The following is a 14,598-nucleotide window of genomic DNA, read 5'->3' on the forward strand; positions in this document are numbered from 1 at the left end:
ACGGTTATCAAAATAACATTACTCACAGTTTTTGCTGCTTCTAAGTCTTGTTGCACCTCTTTAATTTTATTCTCTCCCTCTGAGATAAGAGCTGTCTTCTGTAACTCTGCATCCTCCAGGGCAAGAGAAGCCTGCTGCTCCTTTTCCTTAGTTAGCTGAACAAATTCCTCTTTGCACTGCTTCTGAAATTTCAATGCAATAATAACAACAGTAGATGTTGACATTTTATGAGGAATTATTCCAACTATGTGTAAGAAAACGAAAACCCACCACAGCTTGGCTAATTCTCACAGTTATCTCCTCTTCTTTGGCAGCCAGGGCTTCACTGTGGGATTTCTGCATGTTGGCCACTCGTTCTTCCGATGATTTCTAATGTTAAAAAAAATACAGTTGATACTCCGGAAGTCAGCAAGTGAATAGCTTAACTAAACAATGGATGGAAGAGTAATCAGGTGGACTTGGGGGATATTGAGCAGCGTGTGGTTAACCAATTCTGACCTTCATGATTGTGACAACTTCCTGTTTGACCCGCGTAAGCTCCTGCTGCAAACTCTTCCTCTCTTCTTCGTTCACTCTTTCCGCTTCATTCATTTGCTCTTCCATTTGGACCTGGAGTTGCTTTCGGGCTTCCTCGGCTTTGTGTGCTGAACTTAATGCCCTTTCGAGCTCTTCAAACGCTACAGGAAATTGAGAAACAACAAACACATGAAAAGTTTATCAGTGAAGCATTTTGGACAATGTGTTAATGAGATAATTTTGCAAACAGAAAATGATGTAACTCACCTGATTTCTCAGCCTTTTCCTTCTGGTCTTGAAGTTCTTCATTCTGGGTATTGGCCATAAGGAGCCGGGACCGGAGCTTTGCAATCTCCTCTTCTTTCATTTCCAGAGTTTCGTGCATCTGGCGCTTAGTCTCCGCAATCACCATACCCTAAGGCCATTTACATCAGTATCGTTACTGGAAACATCCGAGAATTTGAGTATTTGGGATACGGCGACCCTGCCTTGCAACATTTTAACTTTGTAGTGAGGAATAAGTTGTTTTTTTTCTGCCCTTCTTTATGGCAATTTCCCCACAACGACAAATTATTTTGTGTGCTTAAAATTCTAACTTTGCGGTGTTGGTGGGTATGAAGATGCCTGTCTGCCACTTGTTTGAGGTCAAATGAATCCTGGTCTGATATTAGTTTGCGTTACGGCATCATGAAGATGCTGATATGCTTTTGGCAGAACTACCCTCCACAATGCCTTCTCTCTTTTTGTTCAGTGCAGAATCTCGTAAGCTCATTGAAATCTTTGCAAGTCAACAATACAATACTATATTTTATTCACTGCATTTATTTAATATGGGTGTAAGACTTGTATTGATGCTAAAGGGAGAAGCAAAACATGACAACCATGGAACCAAAGCTTGCAAGTATTAAGACTCACGAAGAAGACACAAAAATTGATACACTAGTTAAATTACATGGTCGTAATCAATAAACAATTGTGACCATCATTAAGAATAAAGAAGAGATTAAAGAAATCACTTCAAGGCATAACAATTTAAGCAAGTGGAAATTTTAAAATCAGTTTCCTTTTTTTTGTCTCCTCCCCCCTTGTGCGTCCACCCGCTACTGTGCTGTACCAGCGCAAGTTAAGTCACAACAAAGATGAATACAAATTCTACTGTATACGTACTGAGGTGCTTTACACTTACCTTGTCTTGCTCCAGCTGTTCATTTTGGTTCTTGACATCACGCAACTGATTAATCAGCTTGCTGTTCTCAGATGTGTGCAATTCCTACAAATTGTTAGGAAACGTAAAAATAAGTGTTGTTTTGCTCAGAGTCAATCACTTGTGCCCCCAAGTAGTAAGTTGTTTTGATAGGTTTCCCTCGCTCCACCCCCAAAATCGGGGAGGACCCACAAGCCAAACCACTATGTAAAACCAGATCAACACAAAGTTAACCAAAATTACAGCTTGGTTTAGTGTAAGTGGCTTGTAAAGGAAACCAGAAAACACTACACTCATGTAGGGTGACCCCCAGATTTGAGTCTAGGAGCATCAAAACTTGGCAAAGTGTAAAGTCCTACAATCCAGTTTTAAAAACATTGCGAAAATGCATAGAGATAAATATATACTACCTTCACTCTCTCCAGTTCTTGCAGTCTCTCCTGCAACTGCTCTTGCAGCGTTTCATTCTCACTACCTATGTGAGTACAGTGCTCCTGGTGCATACGTATCCTTTCTTTGCACTTGTTCAACAGGTTCTCTTGTCTCTTTACTCGTTTCTGCAGCGATTCCACAAGTTTAGCTGGATCACTGACACCCTCTTCTGTCATAAAATAAAATGCCCAGTTAAGAGGCATACTGAACACACATTTATACCGTTATGAATATACGCATACCTTCAGGTATTTCAGGCTCTGCGTCCTGGTCTTTGAAAGGACTGATTGATTTAGATTCTGCAGCATCTTCTGAAGCTGGCAGTTGACCATCAGCGTCCACAGCAACGTCAGACACTCCTTTTACTCGTTTTCTCAGCAGACCAACCTGTATCCAAGACATTCTCATGATAACATAATCATTTAAGAAAACAAAAAATGTATAAATGTAGTTCCTCTAGAAGCCAGGAGGGGCACTGTGCCAGTGCTGAACACTTCAAACCTACAACAACATTATGTACAGTGCATCCGGAAAGTATTCACAGCGCTTCCCTTTTTCCACATTTTGTTATGTTACAGCCTCATTCCAAATTGTATTAATTTAATCTCTTAACTCAAAATTCTACACAAAATACTCCATTATGACAATGTGAAAACGTTTTTTTTTTTTTTTTACTTTTTTTGAATTTATTAAAAATAGAAAACTAAGAAATCACATTTACATAAGTATTCACAGCCTTTGCCATGAAGCTCAAAATTGAGCTCAGGTGCATCTTTTTTCCACTGATCATCCTTGAGATCTTTCTACAGCTTAATTGGAGTCCACCTGCAGTAAATTCAGTTGATTGAACATGATTTGGAAAGGCACACACCTGTCTATATAAGGTCCCACAGTTGAGTGTGCATGTCAGAGCAAAAACACCAAGCATGAAGTCAAAAGAACCGTCTGTAGACCTGCGAGACAGGATTGTCTTGAGGCACAAATCTGGGGAAGGATACAGAAAAATTTCTGCTGCTTTGAAGGTCCCAATGAGCACAGTGGCCTCCATTATTCGTAAATGGAAGACATTTGGAACCACCAGGACTCTTCCTAGAGCTGGCCGACCTTCTAAACTGAGCGATCGGGGAAGAAGGGCTTTAGTCAGGGAGGTGACCAAGAACCCGATGGTCGCTCTGTCAGAGCTCCAGCGTTCCTCTGTGGAGAGAGGAGACCCTTCCATAAGGACAACCATCTCTGCAGCAATCCACCAATCAGGCCTGTATGGTAGAGTGGCCAGACGAAAGGCACTCCTTAGTAAAAGGAACATGGAAGCCCGTCTGGAATTTGCCAAAAAGCACCTGAATGACTCTCAGACCATGAGAAACAAAATTCTCTGGTCTGATGAGACAAACATTGAACTTTTTGGTGTGAATGCCAGGCGCCATGTTTGGAGGAAACCAGGCACCGCTCATCACCAGCCCAATACCATCCCTACAGTGAAGCATGGTGGTGGCAGCATCATGCTGTGGGGATGTTTTTCAGCAGCAGGAACTGGCAGACTAGTCAGGATAGAAGGAAAAATGAATGCAGCAATATATAGCGATATCCTGGATGAAAACCTGCTCCAGAGCGCTCTTGCGAAGGTTCATTTTTATTAGCAGGACAACGACCCAAAGCCCACAGCCAAGATCTCAAAAGATTGGCTTCAGAACCACTCCGTGAATGTCCTGGAGTGGCCCAGCCAGAGTCCAGACTTGAATCCGATCGAACATCTCTGGAGAGATCTGAAAATGGCTGTGCACAAACGTCTCCCATCCAACCTGATTGAGCTTGAGACTTATTGCAAAGAAGAATGGGCAAAACTGCCTAAAGACAGGTGTGCTAAACTTGTGGGATCATATTCAAAGACTTGAGGCTGTATTTGCTGCCGAAGGTGGATCAACAAAGTATTAAGCAAAGGCTGTGAATACTTATGTAAATGTGATTTCTTAGTTTTCTATTTTTAATAAATTCAAAAAAAGTAAAAAAAAAAACGTTTTCACATTGTCATAATGGAGTATTTTGTGTAGAATTTTGAGATAAGAGATTAAATTAATACAATTTGGAATGAGGCTGTAACATAACAAAATGTGGAAAAAGTGAAGCGCTGTGAATACTTTCCGGATGCACTGTATATATATTTCTGTGTCTTTTGAGAAGTTTGCACAATAAAGAAGAAACGATACAGCTATGCTATCAGGAGTAGCGACTAAAGAGTCGCTCGCTGTCGTTTCTGGGCGCCCCATTTGCTTCGTGTGTGATACAGTGGGACCTCGCTACTTCGCGCCTCGACGTTCGCGGGTTCAGAGCTTCGCGGGCCTAAAAAAATAATAATAATTAAATAAAATAATAAAAAAATATATAATTTTTTGGGGGGGGGGGGCATTTTTGAAGGGGCGTCGCTACTTTGTGATTCCACGTTCGCAGGTCTAAAAAATAGACTAAAATAATCTCATCTCATCTCATTAACCGTACTGCTTATCCTCATTAGGGCCGCGGGGGGGCTGGAGCCCATCCCAGCCATCTCCGGGCAGTGGGCAGGGGACACCCTGAACTGGTTGCCGGCCAATCAGGGCACACAGGGACAGACAACTCATTCGCTCATTCACACCTAGGGACAATTTGGACCGGCCAATTCACCTGAAATGCATGTCTTTGGAATGTGGGAGGAAACCGGAGTGCCCGGAGGAAACCCACGCAAGCACGGGGAGAACATACAAACTCCGCAAAGGAAGTCTGGAGCTGGATTTGAACCCACGACAGGTTCCCATGACATGAACTGTGCCGCACAAGCGCTAACCACTGCGCCGCCGTGCTGCCCAACTAAAATAATTTTTTTTTTTAAAAAGAAAAAAGAAAATTGTTTTTTTTTTGTAGCATTTTTGAAGGGGCGTTGCTACCTCGCAGATTTTCACTTTTCGCGGGTGGTTTTGGTCCCCATTAAGCGTGATAAGCGAGGTCCCACTGTACAATGATACTGTATCAATGGTGGGCGTGGCTTAGCACTCTCTGACCTATTAATTAAATGGTAACAGGAATACACAAAATGGTTTTGAAGAACTGTGTTTTTTTTATTCTATTTGAGATTTTGCATCGTGATTAACGACTTGCTTCATGCAAAACTAAAAAGACTCAAAGAAAAGAGAAGAAAACAGTAAAATAAAACAAATTAAAAACACAGAAATATGTCACCTTGCACAATGTCTGACCATTTCTTTTTTCTGCACTATGATGACTTTTGCACCAAATGCAATATTGCACAACCCTTACGATACCAACGGTATTACGATAACAACTGTATGTTACATCCCACATGCCGACATTTCTTGTGTAAATACCATGTAAATTATAACTATAGCCTTATCCCCCTTGTTTTATAACCTTATCTTCTCTGTTCCTTTATCTTCTTGGCTCATACCTCACTGTAAATGTGTAAAACTGGAGTGTCATGCCCAATTTTGTTGTCACAATATGTTAAGCCTTTTTGTAACAATGACAATAAAGGTATATTCTATTCTATTATTTTCTATTCTACATAATTAAGAAATAATAACTTTTGCAGGTGTAACGGGTGTAATAATAACTTTTATTTTATTGAAATTCCTGCTAAAATATGTGTATAGTTTTTGGTAAATGTCCTGCAATGCTGAGTCCAACAGTGCCATCTGCTGGTATGGGGTGGGGTTTGGTTTTGGCTTCTAACATGTGACCAGGAGGCGGGGTTTTGTCAGTTTAACCAGAGTACTACAAAGGTAAGACATATCTTTTGGTGCTCCACAAAATAAGTTAATTTTAAACATTATAACCCCAGCTGACAAATCTCTCACCATGCATAGTAATGTGATTGATATTGTCAAGCTGTTTTGATTTATTTTCGTTTTGTTTCTGTTTTACTAAATATTAATTCCCCTTGTAGAGATCAAAGAGATCAAACCCAGCAGAAAAAGCTAATGTTGTGACTCATCCATTTGCAGGTAAATTGTACCCATTTTTATACTCATTATTGTTTTTATTCCTATTTTTTCATATACATTAAAAAAGGATGATGTTGGTTAAAATTCAGAGTAAAGAAAAACATGTTGAATTCATTGTAAACGTTAAAAATCCACTATACGATCTCTTGTTAAAAGTATCTTGTTAAAATGCAAAGATTTATAAATGTATTGTGATATTCTAAAATGTATTTTCTGTAAAGTGAAAAGACAGCTCTTTGATATGCTTTGTTGTCAGTTTAACCAGAGTACTACAAAGAGATCAAAGAGATCAAACCCAGCAGAAAAAGCTAATGTTGTGACTCATCCATTTGCAGAACTGTAATAATAAAAACCTCATCATCCAGTCCAGCGTGAATGTGGATCTTTGGTGGGACACGTACAACGCGGTTACATTGGTGCCGTGACCCGTGACTTTTATCAAACTCGCCGAACCGAGGACTGTCCTACCTGCCACATGAGCTCACAGTATTTGAAATTTTAGTTACATGAGCGATATTGTTTAGCTCATTACAGTGCAGTGTCACAGTGATACGAAGGCTGCTGATTTATTTTGTGATTTTGACTTATTTACATTTTTTTCTGTTAATCTTTGAAACATGTTTAATCAGAGCAATGTGTTAGCTCCACAATTTGACACACCTATTCACTTTGGCAGGGGCAGGGGCATGTTTACCCCCATCCCCTCTGATAATAGTTCTACCCCAGGTGGTGCGACACATAGAGTAGAGGCAAGTTCCAGTGTGAGCACCCATAATGCAGCTGACCAACATGCTAGCCTACCTTCACCTCAGGTCAGACCCACATCTACGCCAAATTCCGCGAGTGAAATTTCTGAGGGTTTAGCTGATCACATGACAAATATTATTCTGGAGATAGGACATAAATTGGCTGATAGCATATTCTCAAATATACAGTCACATAATATAGTAGCTCCTAACGCTGCTGCCACACAAGATGAAGCAAACAGATTGAGTCAGGTGGTAACGCAGAGAAAGGTTAAGGAACCGCCGTCATTTATTGGGGATGGCTCAGACTCAATAACAATACATGAGTGGGAAGATCTAATGAGGACATTTATAAAAAGGAGTGATGTGAAACTTGAAGAGCAAGCAGAGGAAATCCTTATACATTTGAGAGGAAAAGCTAAAGATGTAGTTAGGTTTAGCATTAGAAACAGTAATATAGACGTCTATACCCGCCCTGACATGATTTATAGTCTTCTCAGGAAATACTTTAGCTGTACCAAGTACTCTGCTGTCCCTTTAGCTGACTTTTATTCAACTTTGCCCAAAGACCAGGAAGACCCCTATGACTACTGGCTGAGACTAAACAGAGCAGCTGACCTTGCCTCTGAGTGCTTGAGAGAGCAGGGCAAAACATTTGACAACCCTGAAATAGAGGTTACTCGCATATTTATTAGGAACTGCCCATGCAAGGAACTGGCACTCACTTACAGATCAAAAACCATCGAAAAGTGGTCAGCATGTGAGGTACTAGAGGTGCTGAATGAATACCACGCTGAGAAGAGCTACAAAGCAGATTCCCTACAACAACCTGCGAATAGAGCGGAAATTGCCGTACACAAAGCTGAGGTGAACCATGGTCCAACCCTCGTGCACGAGCCACCTCAGACTTCGAGCCCACAGTATGTCTCTCTAACGGACGTTATTAGTATGTTGGAGAAAGTTCTGATACGTGTTACCTCGAACCAGTTTCAAGAGAGAGGGGGAGCTCCAACCAGGCGACCTGGAGCCAGAATAAATGGTTTCACTGCCAAGCCATGTATCATTTGCAAAGAAGTCGAACACAGTGCTCTCTCTCATTGCCGAGACAAAAACCTTTGCTTTCACTGCCATGCCCCAGGGCATTCTCGACGTGATTGTCCAGTGACGAAAGTTGTCCCGCTGCCTCAGGGAAACTAACTGATCTGCGCTTAGGGGAGAACAGTGCAGATCAACTGAGTATACCTCCCACCACTAATGTGAAGCCTGACATGCAAGACAATAAATCAATTTATGAGTTGTATAGCAACAAGATACCTCCATCGAAGAAGCTGATCTTTCAGGGGTTTCAGAGAATAGCGGAGACTGACGAACTGTTTTACACACCTGTACTTGTGCAAGAAGGCCCCACTTTCAGAGCGCTGTTGGACAGCGGGTCGATGGCTTGTACAGTAAGTGAGGACACAGCTAAGTACCTCCTGCAGCAATTCCCTGATATGATGAGTTACACGGCCGATGATTATGTCATTGTAGGCTGCGGTGGACACCAAGTTTCTCCCAGAGATATGTACGACATTCACGTCACAGTTTACGGGTGCCAAATGATAATACCAGTAATGGTGGTGCCAGGCCAGACAGAACAGATGATCCTTGGCAGCAATGCCATCAAATATATTTTGACTCAATTGAAAAGTACTGATGGCTATTGGAGATTAGTTTCCACTCCTGACAACGGTCTGTCCGATAACCACAGTCAATTCCTGTCAATGCTTTCCAACACAGAGAGATGGAGAGGTGATTGCATTCCAGACAAGGTAGGGACAGTAAAGATCAAGAGTTGCGTGACGCTGAATCCACGGACCGAGTACGTTATTTGGGGCAAGTTACCTGAGTTGGCCGGGGCATCAGCGGGCAGCACAGTGGTCGTTGAGCCAACCCAATCTAAGGCTGCGCCCAGACAAGTCCTTGTCGGACGAGTTGTTACTCCACTCTGGGGAGATGGATGGGTGCCTGTTAAAGTCTTTAATCCCACGGACAGAGTTGTGGTGCTGAGAAGAAACAGGAAAATTGCAGATGTGTCTCCTTGTATCGCAGCGGAAGACCTGCCCAATGCAGAGGAGGTCAAGTGCAACGTGCAGAGTGTACAGAGCAAAGAGGTCCGACCCAGGTCAGAAGAGGACATGATGCGTGCATTGGAAGCTCTGGGACTGCAAGACATTGACCTGAAGTCATGTGAGGTTTCGCTGCAGTGTAAAGACAAGCTCCTTCATATCATCGAACAATTCGAGTCAATCTTTTCTCGCCATAAGATGGACTGTGGAGAGGCCAAAGAGTTTGTACATCGTATCCACCTTGTTGATGATAAGCCGTTCCGTCTACCCTACAGACGTATACCACCAAGTCAGTATGAAAAACTGAGGACGACTCTGAACGAGATGGAAGAGAAAGGAATTATTCAGAAGTCGACTAGCGACTATGCATCTGCGCTTGTTCTCATATGGAAGCGGAATGGAGAACTAAGGGTATGTACTGATTTCAGAAGGCTTAATGCAAGAACCATAAAGGATGCCTACCCACTACCGCATCAAGCTGATGCTTTGGCCGCACTTGGGGGAAATGCCTTTTTCTCCACAATGGATCTGACGTCAGGCTACTACAATGTCCCCTTGCACCCTGACGACAAAAAGTACACGGCATTCTCCTCACCATTCGGCCTTCACGAGTACAACCGGCTCCCTCAGGGACTTTGCAACAGCCCAGCAACATTTATGAGGATGATGATGTCAATATTTGGTGATCAGAATTTCATGAGCCTATTATGTTACCTCGACGATCTGATGGTGTTTGCCCCCACAGAGGAAGTTGCACTCCAACGCCTGCAGATGGTGTTTACTCGCCTTAAGGAACACAACCTCAAGCTCGCACCCAAAAAGTGTTTTTTCCTCAGACGGACTGTGAAATTTCTTGGGCATGTCATCAGTGAGGATGGAATTCGGACTGACCCCGAGAAAGTGAGAGCGATAAATGACGTACAAGTCACTGATCTAATGGAGTCGGATGGCAAGACGCCATGCCCTAGTAAAATCAGATCTTTTCTAGGCATGGTGATGTATTTCCAAAGCTTCATTGAAGCATGTTCTGCGAAGGCAAAACCTATGTTCAGGCTCACATCTGAATCTGGTGACAAGCATAAGCGCAAGAGAGCCCGCAAGAAAGGTCAAGTGAAGCTGACGCCTGCAGATTGGTCCGATGCATGCCAGAACGCCTTTGAAACACTGAAGCACGACCTCGTGACAGGTGTCACTCTGGCGCACCCAGATTTTGATGCGCCGTTTATTCTGGCTGTCGACGCATCCTTTGATGGGATTGGAGCAGTCCTGTCACAGCTGCCACCTGGTGGAAAAGTAGCCAGACCAGTCGCCTTTGCAAGTAAGACGCTCTCTCGCTCCCAGCTCAACTACCCTGCACACAGGCTCGAATTTCTTGCCTTGAAATGGGCGGTATGTGATAAATTCAGCCATTGGTTGAAAGGAAGACACTTTACCACGTGGACCGACAATAACCCACTTACATACATTTTGACCAAACCAAGACTTGATGCGTGTGAACAGCGGTGGGTAGCGAAGCTAGCTGCATACAATTTTGACCTGAAGTACATTCCCGGACCAAAGAACATCGTAGCCGACGCTCTGAGCCGTGAGCCATTTGTACGGTCATGTGTGGGTCATCGCCTTGTTACCGAGCCCTATACTTCGCTCTTGGACCAAGTCAACAGGGTGAACAACAGTACTGTGCAAGAGGTGTTCAGAGTATCCAACAATTGTCACGCTGTTGTAGACGAGAGTGCTGGGACATCAGACGAGTCAGTAAAAAGGGCAATTCCATCAGGCTCCAATGGTTCTGTGACATCAGAAGAGGTTGCTGCTGTCTTCAGTGCTCAGTCCACTGGTGGCGTGGGTCAAGTGATGGGAACAGACGCCAACTTCAATCTTCTGCAGAAGGGAGATCAGTCAACGGCACTCCCACAGAGTCAGCTTGTTGGTTTACAAGAACAGGACAACACAATAAGCAGGACCATGTACTTTGTGCATAGACACAAGAGACCTACCAGGCGTGAGAGAGCTGTCGAATCGCCTAGTGTGATGAAACTACTGAAGCATTGGAGCAGACTCACCATACAGAATGGCATGCTCTACAAAATAAGGAAAGATCCTCACATGGCCCCAATCTTCGACTCAGTTTATGAGGGCGAACAAAGACAACTCTAACTGTAGATTAATATACGATCGCAGTTTTTTGCTGGATATGCGAACATCCAGAAATCCAGCGCAAATTTCGACGATCACTCTGGAGTGTTTACTTAGCCTCGGAGTGCTACGTCAACAGAACGCTGCGGCCGACAAAGCAGCGAGTAAAAGTGGCAAGCGGAAGCGCTGTGACCGGGGAAGGAAACGAGGTTGTCGGGCCGGGCTAACGGCTCGGATGAAGGCTAAACCCTTCAAAACGCCTCTACCATCCATTTTCCTATCCAACGTCCGCTCCCTGGACAACAAACTGGACCATTTACAAGTGGAATTTACATCGAACCGCGAATTGACGAACTGTTGTGCTTTAATTCTGACGGAGACATGGCTAAACTCATCTATCCCGAATGACGCTGTTAGCATTGTGGGGCTAACTGCTTTCCGCGCTGATAGAAGCGGCGAGCTCACCGGCAAAAGCAAGGGGGGCGGTCTATGCATTTATACCAACAACAACTGGTGTAAAAATGCGAAGATAATATCGAAACACTGCTCACGAGACATTGAACTTTTGACGGTGATCTGCAGACCATTCTACCTACCGAGGGAGTTTAGCGCGACCATCATTACTGCCGTGTACGTGCCCCCCAGCGCTAATACGAAGGAGGCAATGGACGTTCTCTACCGAACTGTGAGTGAACTGCAGCATGCTTACTCCGAGTGCATTTTTATCGCGGCGGGGGACTTTAACCAGGCCAATATGAAAACAGTTCTCCCGCATTTCCATCAGCATGTAAACTTTGCTACAAGAGGTAGGAACACATTAGACCTGGCCTACACAAACATCAAAGGTGCATATAAAGCAGCCCCCCGCCCCCATCTTGGCTCATCAGATCACCTTTCTATTATGCTAATTCCAGCATACAAGCCCCTGCTGACCAGAGAAAAACCTACAGTGAAGCAGGTGAGGGTGTGGTCTGAGGGGGCAATGGAGGCACTACAGGACTGCTTTGATTGCACTGATTGGGACATGTTTAAATCGGCTGCCACTTACAACAACAAAATAAATATAGATGAGTACGCCATTTCTGTGTCAGCCTACATCAGTAAATGCGCAGAAGACGTCAGCAATAACAAAACTATATGCACCAGTGCCAATCAGAAGCCCTGGATGACTGCTGAAATACGACAACAACTAAAAGTACGGAACCTTGCCTTTAGATCTGGTGACAAGGAGGCGCTGTTATCAGCGAGGGCTAACCTGAACCGGGCTATCAGACTAGCAAAGCGAACGCACAGTCAAAAAATCCAGGAACGTTTCCTCAGCACAACCAACACCAGGGATATGTGGAAAGGCATTCAGGCCATCACCAGTTACAAGTCAACCACCGCCCCAGTGCAGAACACTAGCATGGACTTTCTGAATGACCTCAACAAATTCTTTGGAAGGTTCGAGGCACAAAACGGCACCCCTGCAGCGAAAGCGGTTCCAAATCAGGACGAAAGAGCACTCCACCTGGACTCATCTGACGTGAGGAAGACCCTGAGAAGGGTCAACACAAGGAAGGCTCCAGGCCCGGACAACATTCCGGGGCGGGTACTTAGGGAGTGCGCCGATCAGCTGGCTTGTGTACTAACAGACATTTTCAACACCTCGCTAGACCAAGCCAAAGTACCATCATGCTTCAAATTTGCCAACATCATCCCAGTGCCAAAGAAACCCCAGATCTTATCACTCAACGATTACCGGCCCGTTGCACTGACTCCTATCATAATGAAGTGCTTTGAGAGACTGGTTAAAGAGCACATCACCTCCAGTCTCCCCTCCTCATTCGACCCCTTTCAGTTTGCCTACAGGACAAACCGCTCCACCAGGGATGCCATCTCCTCTGCGCTTCACCTGAGCCTGACACATCTAGAGGAGAAGAACACCCATGTGCGGATGCTGTTCCTGGACTTCAGTTCAGCATTCAACACCATCATCCCACAACATCTGGTAGACAAGATGAGACTCCTGGGTTTCAACACCCCCCTGCGGAACTGGCTGCTGGACTTCCTCTGTGACAGACCCCAATCAGTGCGGATAGGTCAGAACAGTTCAGATGTCATCTACCTCAGCACGGGCTCCCCCCAAGGCTGCGTCCTAAGCCCCTTGCTGTTCACCTTGATGACACACGACTGCGTCCCTAGGTCCGCCACAAACCACATCGTGAAGTATGCTGACGACACAACAGTGGTGGGCCTCATCAGGGATGACAACGACCTGGCCTACAGAGAGGAGGTGGAGCAGTTGGTGGGCTGGTGCAGGGACAACAGCCTGGTCCTGAATGTCGACAAAACTAAAGAGATCATTGTCGACTTTAGGAAAAACCAGCCCAACCATGCCCCACTTTGCATCAACAACAAGGCTGTGGAGGTTGTCAGCAGTATCAAGTTCCTAGGGGTGCACATTACAAACAAACTCACCTGGTCCGTAAACACTGCATCACTGGTGAAGAGGGCACAGCAGCGCCTGTACTTCCTGCGGAGGATGAGGAGAGCCCACCTGCCCCCACCCTCCCTCATTACATTCTACAGGGGCACCATAGAGAGTATCCTGACCAGCTGTATCTCTGTGTGGTGTGGAGGCTGCAGCGCTACCGACTGGGGTAGTGTGAGGAGGGTAACGAGGACAGCAGAGAAAATAATCGGGACTACACTTCCCTCCATTCAGGACATTGGCCAGAAGCACTGCCTATCCCATGCTAAAAACATTACCGGGGACCCCTCTCACCCCCATCATGGACTGTTCACTCTGCTAGCCTCTGGGAAGAGGTACTGCAGTGTGCGGTGCAGGACCACCAGGCTCCGCAATAGTCTAGTCCCCCTGGCCATTAGACTGTTAAATGGTCAATCTAACATATAGTTAACTTAAATCTAAACGGCTGCTAATCTGACTTTTGCACTACTGGCAGTTTTTTTTATAGCTTGCCACTCCTTGCACATTGCTCTCTGCACTATTGTAATTACAGCGTTATTGTTACAGTGTTAATGTTACTGTGTACCTGACTTGTTAACCTGACTGCCCATATTGCACATCTGGTTAGCTACTCTTCTTGCACTATCGGCACTATGGTAAAATACTACACGTAGCCAAAATACAATACAACATTATTTATATCTGTACATTCAAGGAAACTGTGGGGGTCAGATGCATCGACATTTCGTTCTGTATACACGTGTACTAGAATGACAATAAAGTAGATCTGAATCTGAATCTGAATCTGAAGAAAATCTTCCAGTTTGTGGTGCCTGATTCATTGAAACAGAAAGTCCTTCAAGGTTTACATGACTCAGCAGGTCACCAAGGCCAGAACCGTACTTTGTCTCTGGTGAGGCAACGATTCTTCTGGAATGGCATGGAACGTGATGTTGTGAATTATGTCAAATCCTGTCAGCGCTGTGTAGTAGGGAAAACACCGGAACCACAC

General features: G+C 44.5%; 1 protein-coding gene across 2 annotated transcripts in view; it reads right to left on the reverse strand.

The window, feature by feature from the left end:
* The window catches only part of golga4 (golgin A4), a 45,837-nt gene that overhangs the window by 18,813 nt on the left and 12,426 nt on the right, over positions 1-14,598 (reverse strand). For both annotated transcript variants that reach the window (XM_088351037.1, XM_088351036.1), the window contains exons 9-15: positions 2,395-2,539; positions 2,131-2,321; positions 1,703-1,786; positions 784-931; positions 499-677; positions 271-369; positions 27-182 (exon numbers count right to left, since the gene is read on the reverse strand). In XM_088351037.1, the coding sequence (XP_088207163.1) occupies positions 27-182; positions 271-369; positions 499-677; positions 784-931; positions 1,703-1,786; positions 2,131-2,321; positions 2,395-2,539 (1,002 nt within the window). The remainder of the gene's footprint in view (positions 1-26; positions 183-270; positions 370-498; positions 678-783; positions 932-1,702; positions 1,787-2,130; positions 2,322-2,394; positions 2,540-14,598) is intronic.

This window comes from Urocampus carinirostris, chromosome 13 (assembly GCF_059441175.1).
Source record: "Urocampus carinirostris isolate Australia breed hairy pipefish chromosome 13, RoL_Ucar_1.0, whole genome shotgun sequence".
NCBI lineage: Eukaryota > Metazoa > Chordata > Actinopteri > Syngnathiformes > Syngnathidae > Urocampus > Urocampus carinirostris.